The sequence below is a fragment of the Coccinella septempunctata genome, chromosome 3 (assembly GCF_907165205.1).
Source record: "Coccinella septempunctata chromosome 3, icCocSept1.1, whole genome shotgun sequence".
NCBI classification, from domain to species: domain Eukaryota; kingdom Metazoa; phylum Arthropoda; class Insecta; order Coleoptera; family Coccinellidae; genus Coccinella; species Coccinella septempunctata.
The window spans coordinates 20,362,062-20,384,506 of NC_058191.1; the positions used below are offsets into that span (position 1 = coordinate 20,362,062).

A 22,445-nucleotide genomic window follows, 5' to 3' on the forward strand; every position below is an offset into this window, starting at 1 on the left:
GAATTAGAATGTTTTAAAAGTTGGCATATGAAGAAAAGTGAAATCAATTCCTAATATCAATTCACCTGAATCTTTCAAATTCCAAAATTTATGTATGAAAAAATTATTTCAAAAACTTGCCTAATTCCTTCTTTATTTCCTAAAAAAGTTTTCGTTAGAATGCAAGCCCTATTTTCGTTTCAGCAGATTCAGATTTGAAAGGGGATAGAAGCAAAGAAAGGAATGTAATGAATTAAATATTTTTTTATTGCAATTGAACTCAAAATTTCATTAGAAAATGTATTCATAAATTATGTTCGAAATGACCGCCACCATTCCTTATAAAAGCGATATGCCACGTTGGATGTGAAAATGCTTCATGCACTCGTTCATGATCAGCTCGCATTATTGGAACGACAATTCACGAAATTATGGTCTCCAGTTTTCATTGGTAATTTTTGAGTCATTCACGACGATTTTCTTAGTTCTACAAAATTCGCCATCTATGAGAACCAATGTGAACTTAACAAAAGCTTCCTTCGAGTGAGGAGCGGCTTCTCAAAAGCAAGCTCAATTTTGTAGTAAATCGGATATTTCAAGATTACTGCTGCTTTCATTCAATAGAGAAAAAGTGTTTTGATAACTTCGAACGTGGCCATCTGAAGATATTCTAATATCACAATTTTCCTACTGTTTCTCCTGATTTGAACATTGAAAGGAAATACGGTTTTCACATAAACAAATTTGTTTCATGCTTTTTCATACACATGTGATCATCTTATGGTGAGTTTCTACAGAGTTAATAAGAACTAATACTTAAGAGAGGAAACATTCCAATTGGCAGATGACGTGCACATGTTTGCCATCTGCCCATTAAATTTGTCCTTTTCTTAGGTTTTAGTTCTTAGTTACTTCGCATAAACTCACCAATAATTACATATCAGTTTAATTATAAAGTATGATCTAAATATACAGGCTTAGTCAGATCGAAATCAAAGGTTAAGGTGAGAGGGTTATCTGAATAAACCCTATGTAAAGGGTTTTTTACGTATACAACAAAACGAACTACTCAAAAACAGAATGGAATCGTTAGATCAAAACCGGAGAAAGAACTGCATTCGTATTTTTGGTATTGAAGAATGCGAAGGAGAGAATGCAGAGGAATTAGTCCAAAATTTGTTCAATAAGACGTTGAAGGTGAGAATTAATTTAACAACAAATACTGAATCATGTTTCCGTGTGGGTCGACAAAAAAGCGGACAACAAACATCGCAAGACGATGATATCGATAACAAAAAACCACGCGCAATACTGGTCAGATTCTGTAATTATAGAGATAAGCAGAAAATCATGGAGAAGAGAAAACTTCTAAAATCCAGTGGCGTCGTGATCAAGGAAGATTTGACTAAGTATAATTTGGATATTATGAGGAAGGCTGTCAAGAAGTACTCTTCGAAAAATGTTTGGAGTTTCAATGGTGAGGTATTTGCGACTATCAAGGGACAGAAGACAAGGATCCGGAGTGATATGGTATAGAAATAGTACCGAAATATTGATGGAGTATAAAAGCGGTCTCATGGATGTACCTACTTGTGTTTTTTCTGTATTTTCTCTTTTTTTGTGTTGTTGATTTTTTGAATATTGTTCATTGAATATACTATTTTTTAAGGATTACAAAAATTATGCAGATAAATGGTTTGAAGTGTTATACCAAAATTTCAGAGGTTTGAGGACAAAGCTGAATGAGATAAAATTGAATATCGAAGAGGAGACTTTTGATATTATAACTGGAACGGAGACATGGCTTTACGAGGGTATTCTAGACTCAGAGGTAATTAACTTGCATAAATACCAAATTTATAGAACAGATAGAAATTTGCAACTGACCAACAAAGTCAAGGGAGGCGGGGTGATGGTAGCAATAAATAAAACATATAAGGTATTAGGTGTTGATCGCAGGTGTGGAAGTTATGAATTAATAAATGTAAAAGTCAGGATAAGAAAGGAGAATATATCGTTTGTCATTGTTTACTTTCCACCGGGCTCACCTCTTGAGATCTATACAGAATTTTTTGATTATGTAGAGGTTTTTTTTGAGGAGTATAGTAATGTCATCATAGTTGGAGATTTTAATTTGCCAGATTTTCCGGACGATCTGACAGCATATGACAGTCTAGATGAGAAGCACAAGAACGTTTTAGATCGCATTAATATACTTGCACTCGAACAATGTAATCGAATTTCTAATTCAAACGGGCGAAAGTTGGATCTTATCTTGGTTCCTGGAGATGAATCTCACAGAATTTCCTTAACTGGATCTGAATTTCCGCTGATATCAGAAGACAAACATCACCCTTCTCTTATTTTCAACATAACATTCAACTCTATAGCTGATAAAGTTGATAGAAACTCGGAAAATGAAAGGTGGTATTATGATTTTCGTAGATGTAATTTTTACGAGTTGGTTGTTGGTATAAGACAAATAGATTGGACGCCACTGTTCCATCATAATAATGTTAACGATGCATTGGAGTTTTTTTACCGACAGATGTATGGTGTGATAAATACTGTCGTTTCATATTCTTGTAAAACAAAATCGAAATTTCCAGTATGGTTTAACAAGGACATATTTGAATCCATGAAAAGGAAAAAACTGCTGAATAAATTAAAACATTTATCAATCAATCATTTACAACTGTACAGGGATGAGAGACGTAATCTCAGAAAACTGATAAAGTCTAGTTACGCAGATTACATAAACAATATTGAGAACGGAATGAAAAGGGACAACAAGGCATTCTGGAATTTTACTAAAAATGAAAATCGAAACTGTAGCTCAATATCACAGTTTGAATTGGGTGAGCAAATGATTCCAGAATCCGAAGCGGCACATAATTTTGGAAAATATTTTGAATCAGTGTTTAAAAGAGAAAAAGCTGATTACGAACCTAAGACTCATGAGCCCAAATTTTCATTGTCGGAGGTTACAGTGGTGGATTTATACAACGCGATAAAAGGGTTAAAACCAAAAAAAATCAGCGGGAATTGATGGAATTCCTCCATATGTCATAAAGGGCTGTGCTGAGTGGCTGAAGGAGCCACTGATTTTCATATTCAATTTGTCAATGCAAACGAAAACATTTCCGGTGTTGTGGAAGGAAGTGGTGGTGACACCTGTACATAAATCAGGCAAGGTCTCAGAAATTCAAAATTATAGGCCCATCTCGGTTCTTTGCGCAGTGGCTAAACTATTTGAGCAAATAATATATGCAAAACTCTCGGCAATGGTGAGAAGCAGTATATGCCAGGAACAGCATGGATTCACACCGGGAAAATCTACCACCACCAATATGTTGCAATTTTGTCATGATATCACGGAGATCATGGAAAACGCACAAGCAGATATAGTGTATACTGATTTCAGAAAGGCTTTCGATAATGTGAATCACGACTACCTATTAGACAAAATGAGCAAATATGGTGCAGACGCATGCACCCTTGAGTTTTTTGCATCTTACCTGAAAGATAGAACATTCAGAGTAAAGTACGGAGGTGTTTCGTCTGAAAAATTTTACGCGAATTCTGGCGTGCCACAAGGATCAAACCTGGGACCACTGTTGTTTCTCATATTTATTAACGACTTGCCACAAGATTTGAGTTACTCCGGATGTTTAATGTTTGCAGACGACTTCAAGATCTATCGGAGAATTGATAGTGCACAAGATTGCCTGAATCTTCAATCTGATATTGACCGCGTCTACCAATGGAGTGTCAAAAATGGATTACCCTTCAATAAGTCGAAATGTGTCGTATTATCCTGCACCAGAAGAAAGGAAATGTTACAGCACCGATACAACATGGATGGAGAAGAACTAAAAAGAGTAAATAAAGTCAAAGATTTGGGCATAGAGTATAATAACACTCTCTCATTCAAGAGTCACATCGAGACCATATCGGCAAAAGCTTACCGCAGTTTGGGATTTGTCATGAGACATTGCAGGAATTTTAGAAATCTGGACACTGTGATTCAGATTTATAGTACGGTGGTCAGACCGAAACTTGAATATTGCTCGACTGTGTGGCACCCTTCACCTATATTGTACAAGTCAACACTAGAAAAGGTCCAAAATAAATTTTTGAGGTTTTTATATTATAAAAAATATAAGACGTATCCGGATTATAATACGGTGAGATCAGCCCGACTTAGAAGGGAGTTTGGGATACCATCACTGGAGACCAGACGACTTCACGACACAGTGAAGACGTGTTATAAGATTTTTAACCATCACTACAGAACACCACACCTGAGAAATCTAATGCATGTAAGAATTCCTCCCCGCACCACTAGACTGAATACCTTCTTCGATATGCCCCCAACAGTAGCTTTCAATTACTATTCACCAGTTGTGAAAATGTTAAAGATAACAAACCAAGTCCTCTGTATGTCTGATCTTAGCTTTTACCAACCTCCTAAGGCATTTTACAACGGCTTGCATTCGTATTTCGAACAAGAATATATTGATTGAGTTAAATTTGTAATCTGACTTTTTTTTCCTTAATTTGATTTAGTTGTAAAATAATAATATAAGGTTTATTTCTTCAATGCTTCGATATATTTTGAGTGTATTCTTTGTGTTTCTCATGTAAAAAGATTTGTAATCTGTTTGAGAAATAAATAAATAAATAAATAAATACCTGAAATGAAAACTTTCAAGAGTAATCAAGGAAAAACCTGATGGGAAAACAGTAATTTCCTCGGTAATTTGAAACTGGTTGATTAGCCTGTTTGTTGATTGTTGATAATCCTCATGGATTGAATTGGTGAATTGTTCATACAATTCACGAAATGTGAAAATATTTCTCAAAACATCGAAGTTAATTCAGATAACACATAACATCCATTGAAATAAATATCAACAAATGACAAATGTTACGATCTAAATCTTAATAAAGATCATTCCATCGAGGAAGAACGCTGACCATGGCTTTGGAAGACCAAATCTTGAACTCGTCACGGCAACACAATTCATACCTCGATGAAAATGGATTATTGATTTTTATATCAATGCACGTTATAACAGGTCTTTCACTTCTGGCTTCCGAAAGTATAGACCCTGCACTTGACAACCGTTTGACATATCTGTCAACCAAAGCGTCATATCATTAGAGCCATATTTTGGCGATTAAGCGTCTTAATCGATGTCTTAAAGCGTTTTTAAGCGTGACGTCATTAATTTTGTTGTCGCAAAAATAGAATATCGCTGATGGTTGAGTCATCTGTCGTTGTCATTAGACAGCGAATAGAATTGTGAATTTTTCAATTTCTGTTCTTTGGCTATTATTTGAAAAATATTTCTTTATTCTAAGTGATAATGCAGAAACTGCATTATTGGCAATAAAAGCACTCTTCCCTAGTAGGAATTCAAATCAAATTCGATATAAACAACATATTCTCCCTTCTTCTTTATATTACCTCTTTCCGCTTAAGACGACACAGGCCAGAGACAAGATGACTCTATGACACAGGCGCTCTCCACAGACCGCCAGGTTCCGCTTAAAGCGTCTTAAGGTAAGCGCACATACAACGGCATCGGACGGACGGCATGGAAGGAACGGCACGGCAGCGGCGGAATTTTTATGAAGGTATCGCACATATAACATCGGAATCGCCGGACTCCGGAGGAATAGATTAGTTGCGGTGAGGAACCAGCGTTCGTTCTGGAGGAAGAAGAGTTTCAAAAGCGAAGGAATCGTAGACGAATGTGGATACATGACATATGTAAAAAAGGAAGGATTTTGGAGAATATGTTCATTTATTTCCGGACTTGATGAAGGACGAAAAAAAATGGTTGCTATAATTTCTGTCACTTAAATTGTACAGGGTGGGCAAATTTCGATGTTTTTGCACTACAGCTTTTAAACCAGAGGAGATAGACAAAATCTGATACTCCATTCTCGTTCTCTTTTTCTGAGAAACTTACAATAGTTACTAGTGATTTTTAGCCACTTTCTTTTGTTTTTGAGTTATAAGCAAAAATTGGAAAAATGGCGATATCGAAATAAATTTATATCTCCGCTAATACTGATGATAGAGCTCTGAAATTAAAACATTATACAGGCACTTTTTTACGTAGAATCCAGTGGCGTGCTCGCCTTTTTAGCAGGATTTTTAATTACGAAGCTATGATCCAAAGTTTCGTTTTTTTAAATGGGAACACTAGTTTTCTGTGCAATTTTTTGAAAGCTAAATTTTTACTGATTTCAAAAATATATAACATCTTATGGTTTGTATCAATATAAATAATAGAAAATGGTCAAAAACCTTTTTTCTCAATATTTCTATGGTTTTAAATTTAGACGAGCACAGAAAAATAGAGTTTCCTATAACAAAAGCCGTCTCCTTCCAGCAATGTCATTCTTTCTATGCAGTTTACCAATTTTCACAAAATTTGAATCAGATATATTTAATAAATTTTCATAATAATGAAAAGACTTAAAGAAGGAGACAGTGGTAATCATACGATGCTATATGTTTCTGTGCTCATCAAAAGTTGAAACCATAGAAATATTGAGAAAAAAGGTTTTTGACCATTTTTTATCATTTATATTGATACAAACCATATGATGTTATATATTTTTGAAATCAGTAAAAATTAAGCTTTCCAAAAATTGCACAGAAAACTAGGGTTCCCATTTAAAAAACCATACTTTGGATCATAGCTTCGTAATTAAAATTCCTGCTAAAAAGGCGAGCACGCCACTGGATTCTACGTAAAAAAGTGCCTGTATAATGTTTCGATTTCAGAGCTCTATCATCAGTATAAGCGGAGATATAAATTTATTTCGATATCGCCATTTTTCCAATTTTTGCTTATAACTCGAAAACAAAAGAAAGTGGCCAAAAATCACTACTACTATTGTAAGTTTCTCGGAAAAAGAGAACGAAAATGGGGTATCAGATTTTGTCTATTTCCTCTGGTTTACTTTTAAACGGGTAATTTCGATGTTTTAGCAGCTTTCTGTAGTGCTAAAACATCGAAATTTGCCCACCCTGTACAATTCATTATAATTTTGTACGCGCAGTATTAAGTTCTCCTGAAAACTCATGCTTTTGCCGTGAATTCGTATTTCGTATGACTACCCGTACAAGCCGCTGCATGTAGAGACTTGTAAAATGACGCAGATGCCGCGGCAATCTCCGATTGGTATCGCACATATGTCGGGATCGGCCGCCACGGCACGCATCGGTCGGAATTTAATTCTCGTTCCTCAATTCCGTCGGATGCGACGCGATGCGATGCCTGCCGTCCGCACATATGTGCGTTGCTCCATTCAGTTCCATTGAAAGTAATTTATTCCGATCCATGCCGTCCGTCCGATGCCGTTGTATGTGCGCTTGCCTTTAAAGACTGACGTCATGACTTATTCGCTCGAATAGCACCGCTTAAAGACGCTTCACGCGTCTTAATCGCGAAAATATGGCTTAGTTGAATATTTGCCATTTTACAATATGGGTCGTTTTAGCATCGCACGTGTTAATTTTGTGAAATTATACTACAAAAATGGTAGAAAACCAGTAAATGTTTTACGAGTATTACGGGCAGATTTTGCTCGTCAATGTAGTGCGTAAATTCGAAGAAACTGGATCCGTAGCAGATATTGTGAGACCTGTACACCATCGTATGTGCATTCGGCCGAAAATATTGCTGCCAGTGTGAAGGAAGACCCGAATGTTTCGATTCCACGACGTGCTCAACAATTGGGCTTGTCAAACACATCATTGTGGCGAAATTTTTATTTGGATTTGCACCTGCATCCATATAAAGTCCAGCTGGTGAAAAAATTAGAGCGTGCTGCTCTAATGCGTCGGGCATACGTCGATTGGGTGAACGAACAACAGCAGCAAAATGCTGAATTTTCGCATCAAATTTTCTTCAGCGATGAAGCACATTTTGAGCTTGGTGGCTATGTGAACAACCAGAATTTCCGTATATGGAGCTCAGAAAACGCACACGTGATAGTTGAGCGGCCATTGCATCCGCCAAAAGTCACTGTTTGGTGTGCATTATGGTCTGGTGGAGTCATCGGGGCAGTATTTCTTTGAAAACGTGGACGGCGAGACGGTAACCGTGAATGGTGAGCGCTATGGCAACATGTTGGCCGATTTTTTTGGCCAAAAATTGAAGATATGGATACGGATGACAAGTGGTTCCAGTAAGACGGCGCCACATGCCATACAACACGACCGAACATGGCCATATTGAGATCAAAATTTGGGGGACGCATAATTTCGCGTTTTGGTGATGCCCATTGGCCGTCGGGGTCATGGGATTTTGGACCCATTGGAATTCTTTTTGTGGGGTTATGCGAAAGACCGTATTTATGCCGACTCTCCGCAAACTCTTGAACATTTGAACAACATTCGTCAAGTTTAGGTCGAGATACCGCCCCAAATATGCCGAAAAGTCATCGAAAATTACCTGTTTCGAATCAAGGTCTGCGAGGAAGCCCTAGGTGGTCATTTGAATGATGTTGTATTCCACATATAATGTCATAAACCGAACTTTATTCAAACAAATTTTCAATTCTCAGTATGTTTCATTTCAATTTACTTTCTGAATTTGAAGTTGAAAAACCCTGTATATGCATTTGAATTAATTTCATTTATTTTGAGTTTTGAATAATTGGATTTGCCCAACTCTATAGCTCTCATAACCATGTACATCTATGGTCCAAACAGCAAACAGTGTGGTAATACTGCATTATAATACAGTATTCTGCCACTGCCATTGCAATTCAAGATGCTTGCTAGTATACGGCAGTTTAATTGTCTTTAAAACAAGGTGTCACTCAACTTTTTGGCAATGTATGCTTCCATAGATGTTTCTGTATATTATGGTGAATGTAAATAAAAACACACTGTAATTATTGTATAATTCTTTGGCGATCGATTTCGGCTATGATTAAGCGATCATCAGGCCAGCTGAAATTACATTTTCACAATTTAAATAATGCTATTTTTATGTAAACGGTAGTCATTGTAAAAGAATGACAGTGTGCAATCTTACCGTCGTTGGAGGTATCGATCTCTAACACCATAAATTTTCTCGATCTAACAATTAATCTCGATAGAAACAATAACTTCTCTTTTGATATTTATAGAAAGCCTACACAAACCGATATTATCATTCCTTACCATTCGTATCATGCACTAACATTAAAAAGAGCTGCTTGTAACTTTCTATTTCACAGACTAATTAACATTCCCCTATCCCCTGAAAAATACAATAAAGAAAAGAATATTATATACCAAATTGGCTTCAATAATCAATACACTAGAGAATATATAGATCAGATATACCATTCAATCAAAAGAAAAACAATATTGAAGAAAATCTACCCCCACATTGCAGAAAGAAAACAATATCTATCCATTCCATTCTATAAGGCGGTGAACACATATGAGCGGCCGCGGCCACGATTACGATCACGATCACGATCACGATCGAGAAGCGTCCCATGCAAATGTATTATTCCGCACATAATATCACGATCTGTTCAGCGATATAGTGGCGTTCAGTCGCGATGTCTCACGATCGTGATCGTGATCGCGGTCGCGCCCGCTCATATGTGTTCACCGCTTTTAGGTTTACATGAAAACATCCCAACATATTGTTAACAAATACGATTATACTCTGATAAATAATCGACATAAAAATTCGACAAATGACACCCCAAATTAATCTTCTAATCTAACTCCTTTTTTCCACTACATTTTACATATTGAACACGACAGGAACTTCGACGTTTGGGATATATTTCAAAGAATTGAATAGAGAAAAAGTATTTCTTGAAGTCACATATTTCATCCTTGATCTTGTCTCATCATATATGTTTGACAATTTACCTCCAACGACGGTAAGATTGCACACTCTCGTTCTTTTACAATGACTACCGTTTCCATAAAAATAGCATTATTTAAATTGTGAAAATGTAATTTCAGCTGGCCTGATGATGGCTTAATCATAGCCTAAATCGACCGCCAAAGAATTATACAATAATTACAGTGTGTTTTTATTTACATTCACCATAGTGTCACTCAACATCTTTCTCATTCGATATTTTAGACGTTGCTGTTATCACGCTCACAGGGTTGGTACGAATTGATTGTAACTTGGAGCCAAATGTATAAAATGTCCCCCTACGAACCAAAGTTTACCTCTTTTCACATTTTTCCGATTTTGCATGGGGGTCGAGCGGTGGTACCTTTTCCAATTGACACACAGTATATTCAATCTGCGAAGATATCAAAACTTTTGTCAACTCTATTTCGAATAAATGCCATAATCTTGACTTATCTGACGACAATAATCCGCTTGCTCTCAAGAAGCCGCTCCCACGAAAGAAATTTGATAAGTACATATTAGTTCCCATAGAAGGTGAGGTGTGAAAGAAAATCGTGAGTAACTAAAATATTACTAATGATATGGAACTCGCTCCAAGGGAACAAATTGGGTACTAAATAGCTAGCTTCACGCTTCATCGAAGACAATATTGGAGTTATTTTAATAGAACAATTGAAAGAAATTCGGTACTAAATATTGGCATTGAAATTATTTTCGGAACCAGAATGTTGGTGTTGGTGCTGAGTGGACTGGGACTAAAAGTTGAAATGCCAATAAATATCTAAATGAGATCATTTCAACAGAACAAATTAGAACAAAATGAGTAGGTACTGATGTAGCATTAAAATTGTTCCGAAAATTGAAAATGTTAGTGCTCAGTGGGACCTCAGCAATAAATCATAGAAATTAGAATTACTCAAAAACCATAACGGTGCTTGAAAAGTTTTTTTTCTACAAGCGTGCGCGTTCAACCTTTTTCCCGCACGCATTTCAAGTTGCAAAGAGTCGCTTTTCCAAAACGTGCGGGAAAAACGCCTGCTATTTCTTTCCCGCACGCATTTGCGTGCGGGAATGGATTAGCAGGGGTTTTTCCCGCACGCAAATCTTATAGAATAAATTAAATTCTATCATGTCTCTATGCACCGAACGTCAACGATGAGTAACCCATGGTAACGACATGCAGAATTACGTCTGTCATTTTATATGAATTAATCAAATGAGATATGATCTGTATCGTGCAATTGATATATTTATATATTTCAAGCGCTTGTAGAAAAAATATTGTTCCTAACTCTTGCGTAAAGTGTCTTGCCCGCACTCAACTGCTTACCCGAACTCTGCTTCGCATCGTTCGGGCAACGGCAGTTTCGTGCGGGCAAGTATCACTTTCCGCACTTGATAGGAAAATAACTATTACAGAACAAATCAAAAAATTCAGTAGTGAATATTGAGCTGTCGAGATTTTTGCGACTAACTTGTCGCTGGTTTCATGCGGCTCTGAATACGTTATTCGTAACAAATGAACAATTTTTGTTAAATCAAGACCTCAAGAGTACCTTCCCCGCACAGCATTCAGTAAAAAATTCTCAGACCTATTGTCCAGTATTTCGATTTATTGGAAAGAAACATGGTGATCTAATAAACCTACGTAGAAACTATGGAGAGTAGAGAGAAGGCGAACGATCGCTGCTTTGAGACCATAGATTTTTTGTCCCCTAAAATATGTACCAATAGGGTAGTTCATGTTTTTGCCAACAGGCGCGCTGGTCATCACGGGATGGCGAAATTTTGATTTAAACTAATTTTACTTGGCTGAGTGAATTGTCTTCATATGGTGACATATGATTAGAATATTATTGTTTTCAATTTTTGATAAGAGAGCAACCATGGTGAAATGTTGAAGAGTGCGCTAGTGTATGAGCATTTTTGAGAGAATTGGAAAAAACCTTACCCCGAGAATCGACTCCGAATCAATTTGTGTGTCAAAAGCACTTTTGCGATGAAGATTTCAAAAAGATGATGGATTCATTATGAACGAAATCGAAATTATAATCCCTCGTGAGAAGTGGACTACTCTGAATAAGAATATCTAACCAATAAAACAACATGGTTCAGAAGTAGATGTTCTTGAAGAATTTTGTTGGCATAACATAATATATCGTTTATAACGTTTCTCAGCTGAGTATTGGAAACAGAATCTGCTCTAATACCTAAGTTTTAAATCTGAGATTGCTACCTTTTGTTGTGTTGATGTGTACTACTCCTCACTGCGAATTTATATAATTTTGTAGATTACAGTAAACCAACTTACATACCTGTTTTCAATAAATAATGATAAACAAACGTAAGTAGATTTTTTTTTGATCAGTAAACGCGTTCGGCATTGACATCGGATCAGTTTGGCGCACGTATTATCGTTCGATAATTACATCTGGATGTAGAGGAGGTAAATCTGTTTCGTTCGATATTTGACGTCTGAAGTATCCGGATGAAATCTTTTTGCTCGGCCTCGAGAGACGGAGGGAAAAGATAAATCGGTTATTGTTAGGTTAGGTATTACTGGAATTGAAATTTAATGAAACAATCATAGACTTATACTTTAAAATGAATAACAGTAACATTAGTTACAGATGATATTGATCTGCAAAATGATTTATTTTTATTCCAAACTATCCTGGAAAATCGTTCAAAATGTGGTTTGCAGTTTCAAACAATACCAAAAAAAAAAGGGAAATTTGTCAATGACAAACGCGTTTAGTGATTTCTTTTGAATTTCATTGATTTCGTCATTTATTATGAATGAATAAAGCTCATAACATAGTCCCATTTATAATATGATTTGTATTTTATTGCATATAATTCAGAGAACTCATATTCAACCCTTTCAGGCCCAAATTAAAAAATTTCATTCAAAATAAACTCATATTTTGAGGTCGAGAATACATGAAATGCAATATATTTCAATGAATATCTATTTGTAATTTTTTTTAATGATGGTTTCTACATGTAAGGACCAGGACTCAACTAATAATACAAGTAATATTATTATTTCTTGTGGAAGGCAAGAAAACAGTTTTTTTGTCACCTAAGCAAAGACCAACTTTACACGCTGTACAGCGCCATTTTGCAGAACTATTGCAACCCAATCCGAGAGGAAGCCTTAGACTTACCACTCTTGCAGCTGTTTTGAGATGTAACCATAGGGATGCATGGAATATATATTATTAGAGGTGGTTTCATAGTGAAACCACTAGGAATGAAAGGGTTAACACGTTGAGCGCCGCATCGAAAACTTCAAATTTTCCCCTGGGACCAAACCTTTCCATTACATGAATATTTACAGAATTTTGTACCTTTTTTCAAAGTGTCCACCCGTGAGCTTGCGGTCTCACCAACTAAATTCACATGTTTGGATCGCGTGCCTAACAATGGATACTCGCAGTTCGAAATAAACCCTCGAAGTGCCCACCACTGGGCACGCGGTTCTCAAGACAAATCACACGCGGCGCTCAACGTGTTAATATAGATTTGAAGAAATGTATTTGAAAAATCATCAGAAAAACCACGGTGACACATAACCTAAAATACAACGGAGGCTGTTCATTTAAAATTGACGCTAAAATCCCCACCCCTTATTAATAAACATAGCGATCGCAGCGACTCCTAGCCTACGTTCCCCGTTTTCGGGGACACATTATTAGTACGGCGATCGTTCTCCTTCTCTCTACTCTCCATAGTAGAAACCATGGAACATAAAAACATGGAATGGCCATTGAAGTGATACGAATGTATTTATTGTGGTACACACAATCGGTGCTTCTCTGACTAGCGTGACACTAAGGCAGTAGTATTTTATTATATAAATATATATACTATATATATATATATATATATATACCTAAATTTTCATATTGAAAATTTATGTGACAATGTCAGAATCAACTATCTAAATTGTGATTGGCGACATTAACCAACTATCTCACTCTATTCTTTGTACAACAAATGTATATTTTTCCATTCCTTGCATCTATGTTCAAATGTAGAAATGTCAAACTACTTACTGACTGTCATGTTCCAGCATGATAGACGCCTTCATAACGTCTTTCTTAACAACAGGTCCGATCCTGATACCAGAGTACTGAAACAAAGAGAAAAAAATGAGAGTGTGTTCGAGACTTCAAAATCATTTGATGTACACCTTGAAATAAGATGAACCTGCTTGAAAAACCAATAAAGAAAACAATAAATAACGTAATATCTAGGTGTGCTTCCACTATTTCTGATTGGTTAGGCGTTCCGTTAAATGAATGGGTATCGGACCCAACCGAACATTTTTTCATGAAATGTAAAAACTGAGATAACTAGAACAATCGCTTATCAATAATCAGAAGTGGCGACTCGTTGTCGTTTGAACGAGGAGACTAGCATTTTGATGCGCAATGGATTCAAGTATTCGCAGTCAATCGATTATATTTTTTCAATACAATGAAAAATGGTATTTATTTAATAGTTTCCAAAATTCCAGTTCAGCACGAGAACGTTAAATTCAAAATGAAATTAACGTGATCTTCTTGTGAAAATCTCAGAGATCGAACATAGTCGAAGTCGATAGAAGAGAATTTATTGTGACCGCTAGAGAAGCGGGAACCGCCCAGCGGAACTCAGCCTCTGTTGGCTCCGTGAATGTTCGGATATTCCCTGTCAGTCTTCAGGATTCTCACTTCACTAGCTTATAACAACCACAGAACATCAAATATAAGAAGTGATGCTTCCGAACTGATCCGCAGAAACCACGTTTAACTGTCATTTTGAATGACACTGTAAAGTGGGGGCTTTTTATAATGGGGGAGGTCGCTTGTATTATTTCTTTGACGTAAATTCGAAATTCGAAAGTGCCGTTTGATTTACAAATATATAGAATATTCAATTTGTTTGAATTAAACAATGCTTTTTATAACCATTTATTAAATTTTTTTTATTTAATTATATCATTTCAACAGCTGGAACTATATAATAATGCAATATTTCAAATCAAATAAACTAATTATTTCAATATAGCTTTATGAGGATACAAACTTATGTAATTGATTCCAAATCAAAATAACTAAGATAAATTGGTTTCCAAACAAAATTTTCACATCCCAAAGGACCAGGATTCTCGAATGTCTATTGGATAAGTCTTGGATGCACTGTAGACCGGTTTTTGTTCGACAATTGATGTCACCTGCGAGAGTCACCCATTAGACATGTTAGAATTAGGCCCCAGGTCTTACATGTATCGCAGCATTGAGAAATTTGGTGGTTGGTCAAATTCCTTAGAATCAAAACATTGATCAAGTCCTACAGAAATTGATGTTAAGATACACATGAAAAAATTGCACACAAATTCCTTCCACTGTCATCCTGCATGGTTTTTCAATAACTTGTGAACACAAAGCTTCACCCACAGTCGTCAATAGAGAACTTTAATAGGCTGTGGCCTTACCATAACAGTTAATGATATCACAGCTACACTTAGCATAAATAAATGAAGGGGCAGCACGTTCTGTTTCATTTTATCGAAATGAAACAGATGAGTGCGAACATACATTTGGTTGACATCAGGAACATTCGGCAGGATTCTAACGTCCATCATCAGTACCTAAAAATAATTCATAATAATAAGAATTTTTACAAAGATTCAATGCCAAGATAATAAATGTGCCTCCCGAGGGCTAAAAGCTCCTAACTGACAAATTCTGCAATTTAATAATAATAATAATAATGCCTCAGTGGCGGACGATAACTGTAGTTATGGAAAAATAAGGACGATGCTGACTAAACACAATAAACATCACCCCAAAAGCTCAATAGAACGGACCGAGCTGCCACGACATCTTGGGGGTAGAGGAATTGTTGATTTGTCCAACCGTATGACCCAGGAAATTGAAGGACTTCGAAAATATTTTCTGAGCAAGGCTACTTCATCAGAACTCCATCAAGTAGTTTGTGTTGCTGATACTTCAACACCGTTAAAGCTACAGCAGGACCACTTGGAAACCGTCGAACACTCTGCAGAAAGTAAAATGCAGAAACTGATTGGCAAACCTTTGCATGGGAGGCACCAGAACGAGGTCAACCATGATTACGTCGACATATCTGCGTCGAACTACTAGTTGATTCCGGAAGGTTGTTTCCTGAGACAGAGGGCTTCATGCTCGCCATCCAGGATCAGGTGATTCAAACAAGGAACTATATGAAATATATCGCCAAGGATGCCTCAGTGGCGGATGATAGCTGTCGTTATGGCTGTGCGACACATGAAACTATCCAGCACATCACCGGGGGATGTCAGAAGTTCGCGGGCACGGAGTACAAAAATAGACATGATGCTGTTGCCAAGATTCTTCACCAAGAATTGGCACTAAAACACCAACTTCTAACTTCGAAAAAGGTTCCTTATTACAATTACCATCCGGATGCTGTGCTGGAAAATGAACATCACAAGCTCTACTGGGATCGCACGGTTCTCACAGACCGGAAAATAACCCACAATAGACCAGACCTCATATTGCTCAATAAGGATGAGGACACAGGACACTATTCATCGACGTGGCAATTCCAAATAATAACAATCTTCTAGATAGACACACTGAAAAAATTTCAAAATACAGAGATCTTGAGGAACAAACCAGAAGACAGTGGAAGCTGAAAGATATAAAGACCATCCCTATTGTCATTTCATCTACAGGCCTGATACCGAAGAAACTACTAGAGAACTTGAGAAAACTTCAGTTGGACGAAAATATTTATAAAGTCATGCAGAAGGCGGTACTGCTCGGAACGGCGAGAACTGTACGCAAGTACATGGGGAATGCAGAGGAACACCGTTTGCTCCGACAGGAAGTGCGGATGGAGCAGGAATCCAACCTACAGCAGGGAGCCGAGAAGCGACCCGGACCCGACCACCACCACGAGCCCGAAAACCTGGAAAGGGCTCCAACAGAGCTTAATCCTTTTGATATCTGAGATAAGTGAATTTTCCTCTGGAAAGGAGTGTGAAAGCCGCAAGGCATAATTATGCATATTTGAAACACAGAATTCAATTTCGGAATAAGCATAAACTAATTTATCGACAATTATAAATGCATTCCTCACCTAGCACAATCGTTTACATATTTAAATCCTCCACTTCCATCGGTTTCGTTAGTCATAAATGAGAAAAATTTACTAATCCTATTCCGTACAAAACTTTTCAAAACATTTATATTCCATATTCAACTGACGTTTTCCACTTATCCACTTATTTTAGTTGTCATGTCACCCGTCCGTTATGCCATGTCATTCCCCACTTGGGCAGTCGAACGTATCAAAGACATACGATTCTGAAAATTCCAGCCGCCGGCGCCGTTAAAAAGTGAAACACGTATGTCGACGTTGAAGGTTTTCTGTTCGCCGTTGGCTAGAGAAGAAAACACCTAAGAATCACTTTTTTATAATAGATTGAGTATGTACAACCAATTACCATTGTTTATGAGATTTGCTGATAATTTAAATCGATTCAATAGACTGATAAGTTATATTAAGAATCGATATTGAGCGGATGAAATACAGGATGTCACCGTTGACGCGGAACTGGATTACGCTTAAGCAATGATGTTTTCACATTTTTTGAAGCAGAATGTCTCAGGTAAGTAGCAGGAACCAAAAATGTAAAATTTTCGCAACATATTAGTTGCCTAAAATGCATTTTAATTTTCAACTAATTCATTGATTTGATTGTATTTTTATCACTTTATTATTATCTATTATTATCTACTACCTTTCTCTATCAAAATTGTAGTTCATATCAAAATATTGAAACTTCACAGAAAAAATTAATTTAAAAAAGACAATATTCTCAAATTGAGATATCTACCAATCAACTGTAAAATAATAATTTCAAGGTCACTACTATCCTCATTCTCAATAATATCAAATTGAATTACAATAACCAGACCACCTTTGTTAATAACAACTCTCACAGCAATACACGCTCTATATTAATCAAACAACAACCCTTTAATGCAAAGAAGTTTTTCCAATCACATTCAACCTTCGTCATACAATACTTGCGGGAATTTTGTTTTAAATGCTTGCGTCAACTCCCCTAAGGACTCAAAGGCTGCTATGTTCATTAATATCTGCCATTCCGCCCACGTTAATTTCATTCAGTTAGTGGCATCAGGGGAAAATCAAACAGGCCTGAGACTGCGTTATTTGCGGGGGTGGCGAAATCGATCTAGTCTACTAGATCGATTTCACCACCCCCGCGCATACTCTACAGCATTTCCAGTTGTAATTCAAAAATGATCAATTGAAATTCAGAAATCATCAATTGTATTTCAGATTAGTCAAGTTCATTTCAGAAAACATCAAATGTAATTCAGATTAGTCGATTGAATTTCAGAAATGGTCATTTGAAATTCAGTTTAGTCACATTTATTTCAGAAACCGTCAATTGTATTTCAGATTAATCATTTGTATTTCAGAAACAGTCAATTGTATTACAGAAAATATCAAATGTAATTCAGAAAGGAAGTCATTGTATTTATGAACTTTTATTATCCCCAAAAAAAACTAAACTCCATGTATATAAACAAGAAAATGCGACAATTTAAACGACAACAGGCATGTCGTCTATGGCAATAGCAGCTGCATGGGAGGTGGTTGTGGTGCTATGCTGCGCGATTGTGTACTTAGCCTGGTCAATTCTGGTCAATTCTGCAGATATGCAGATTCAGAATTTTCAAGAGAATAGAAAGATTAGGTACATACCTAGATAAAAAATAAGGAAGCAGGATCACGCCAAGATTCTGCAACACCCTGAATATATATGAAAATAAGTTTCATCAAAAATTCATTTTATACTGCGTAGCATAAAAGAGTCAAAGATAGAGGACGGACATTTATAATCAATCACCCTGTACCTACGGGGTACAGGATCAAATAAATCCTGGAGACAAGTAACACAGTGTGTATCTTGAATAGGATATGTGATTGGTAGGGTACCCAAAACTGAATTAACTTAATAAATCATTTTATGTACGTATCATTCCAATATCATGAAAATGCGTATTGGATTTTAATCCAAGAGAGAGATTCATCTGACATAACCTTGAATAATATTCGACTCTTTCTTACTCTCTGAATTACAAATTATGGTTTCTGAAATACAAATGATTGATTCTGATTTACAATTGATGGTTTCTGAAGTCAAATTGACTAATATGAATTACATTTGATGTTTCCGGATTTCCTGTATTTATGACTTGTGAAAGCAACAACTTGTTTTGCAATATCACCAATAAAGCTAATCTAATCTAATAAAAGTGACTACTCTTAATTTCAAATGACCATTTCTGAAATTAAATTGACTAATCTAAATTTCAATAGATCATTTCTGTATTAAAACTGGAAATGGTGTGGTATGCGCAACGACAGAATAAGTTTCAAAAGTTTCGTGTAGATATAGGGTTGGAGAGTATGGTATTGGGGCATCAGCTTATATAAGAAAACTCTTTCTCCTTGTAGCTCGAGCTTTCGAGATATAGGGGTGGACATCCAATGTCGAAATTGATGTAAACAGATTTTCAGTCCATTCAAGAATATAACTGACATCCTAGTAGGACTTGGTCCAGACGCAGCTTAATATCTGGTCACAAAAGAGCTTCAATAATTTCTGTAGTTTTAATCAGATAACTGAAATATATAAACATAACCTAGAAACGCTTTTGGAAAGAAGATTATTCAAATTCAGAGCATATTAATCAACATTCAGAATTGGAACAATAATGTTTCCAATTTGTACGAATAAATTAAGGTCATGAACAGCAGTACAGTATTCAAATTATCGTCGATCAGTGGCCCAGCGCATAGATTCACATATAATAAATAGTTCACTGTTCATTCACAATACCAACCTGAATTCCGCAACACAAAATTTTAACTTAAGGGCTATTACAAACTCAAATTCTTTAATGGACTATCTCTATTTTTGAATCTCACACTATTTGATCAATTATTATCAACCAATAAGTATATTGAGTACGATTCCAAAAGTTTTTGAGAGCCCTATATTGGACAGCATTCGTAATCTTGTAATCCCACAGCAGCATGGATTTGTCCGCTCTGGATCTTCTACGACCAACTTGTTCTCTATAGTCTATCCAAATCCGAGAGGCCAGCGTAAACAGACTGACTAACGCGTGATCTTATTTGAGGTACTCCTCTTATTGGTCAAAGCTTCAGGAACGCCATGTTTACAGGCGGGAGTAAGAAGCACCCTCCGCAGAACCGCATTACGTTTGATTCATTGATTGTATGCGAATTGTTGTGCAGAACTGCAGAGGTCATTCATTGCTTTTTCTTTCTTCTTCTTCTTCTTCTTCTTCATCTTACGTTAGGACTCAGTCCTGTGTTCTCTGCAATGTTCCTCATTCCTGGGATGCCGACGTCCAGCTTTCGTACCATCGTTTTGATGGTCTTCCTGGTAGTCTCGAGGTATTGGGCTTTTCTGTTTTTGCTATTTTGGGTAGTCGGTTGTCGGGCATCCTATCTACGTGGTCTCTCCAGTGTCTTCGTCTTGTTCTGGCCCATCTCACCACGTCTTGTAGTCCACAGATCTCTCTGATTTCCTCACTTCTCTTATGGTCGTACAATGTATAGCCCGTTATACTTCTCAGTACTCGCATTTCCGTTGTTCTCAGTTGTCTTTTGGTTTGAGCATTTTCGGCTCGTGTTTCAATGCCGTATGTCATGACTGGCCTCACACATGTCTTGTAAATTCTGACCTTGCTAGCTGTGCTCAAGTGTTTGTTCCTCCATACTATATCGCGTAGGTATCCTGATATCAGGGAAGCTTTTGTTGTTTGGCTCTGCACCTCTTCTTTTAAATTTCTGCTACTTGTTATTTTAGAGCCAAGGTATGTGTACGACATTACTTGCTCGATACTCTTATTATACACTGCCAGCTTGCATCTTCTCGGTTCCTTAGATACAGAAAGGCATTTTTCTTTCGTAAATTGGTTTATAGTTGTAGCAAGTTATTCAAGTTACAAGCATTTAATATAATGTCAAGTACTGATACTGCTGAGGAATCGCGTGTTGACTTAAGTCCTCCAAAAAAGAGACGTCTGAAACGACACTTCAGTGCCGAGATGAAAGAAATGATTTTGAATACTTGTAAAATTGAGATTTTTCAAAATGCAGGAATGTGTTTAAAGGACGTAGAACTCGGAGTTGCTGAGAGACTTGGCATTGGAGCTCGAAGTGTTAGGAGAAATATTTCCAAATATGTACATAAATTCCGGTGTTCTATCACAGCCGGCAAAATCGGACCACCAAATGGGAGTCCTCATCAGATTTCGATAAAAATGTAATACGGCGAAAAGTTCACGAGTTTTTCTTTAGAAATGAACACACCCGACTATAAAGAAAGTATTAAAAATAGTTAATGAAGACTCGAACTTGCCAAATTTTAAGAAGAGTACCCTCTCTATTATATTGGAAAAACTTAATTTCAAATATGGACGTCGCCAACAGTTTTTTAATGGACCGTGATGACATTAAATGTTGGAGAAGAAACTATCTCACGAAAATTAGGGCCTTCCGTGATGAAAAGAGGAAGATTCACTACTTGGATGAAACTTGGGTAAATGCCGGTCATACTAAATCCAAAGTGTGGACCGATGGAACAGTTACATCTTCTCGGCAAGCGTTACTTGCTGGACTATCTACTGGATTAAAAAATCCGTCTGGTAAGGTCTTGAATTTTGAGTTTAACCCTCGGTTTCATAAAGCTTGATCAGAGAATAAACGATCGATTGACGGATGAACGTCAATTAGTTTTCAGTCGATAAGTTGGTCATAAGCATTCTGAATATCATTCTTGCACCAAATAATTATCTATACACGCCCATTTCACGCACGCGCACACGCACCAGTTCTCAACTGCTTCTCCTCCAATATATTCGGAAATAATGAAAGTTTCAATGATATCCTTCGGGAAATCGAATGCCAAATGGTTGATCGAGCAATCAAAGTTTTGTGAAACTTGATGTAAGTACCTTTTTGGTGGAAAACAATTTCAACATTCTTTTTCAAATGAAGTGAATATATGTTTCCAGGCAAAGAATTATTGTATGTCATATTGGCAGTGACACTTGTTTTTTAAACTGGAGGACTCTGAACTTTCCAATCCAAAAAAAAATGGTGACTACCATGAAGAAATGGATGGTCAGTCCTTCGAAAAGAGGTTAGAGGGTATACTTCCTAAATTAGAGGAAAATTCTATAGTAGTTTTAGATAATGCTCCTTACCATTCAAGGAAAATGGAAAAAATTCCTAACTCACAATTCAGAAAGAGTGATATCCAACAATGGTTGAGAGTGAAAAATATTGATCTCACCCCTGACCTCATAAAAGCGCAATTGTTGCAGATAGTCAGGCAGAACAAAGAAAACTTCGAAAAATACATCGTGGATGAAACCGCAAAGGCCCAAAATATTACTATTCTTAGATAACCGCCCTACCACTGCGAAC

At 36.7% G+C, this 22,445-nt stretch overlaps 1 protein-coding gene across 1 annotated transcript in view; it reads right to left on the minus strand.

The window, feature by feature from the left end:
* The window catches only part of LOC123308921 (eukaryotic translation initiation factor 5B), a 153,184-nt gene that overhangs the window by 36,089 nt on the left and 94,650 nt on the right, over positions 1–22,445 (minus strand). Inside the window, exon 11 of the mRNA XM_044891730.1 lies at positions 13,946–14,022. Coding sequence (XP_044747665.1) covers positions 13,946–14,022 — 77 coding nt within the window. The remainder of the gene's footprint in view (positions 1–13,945; positions 14,023–22,445) is intronic.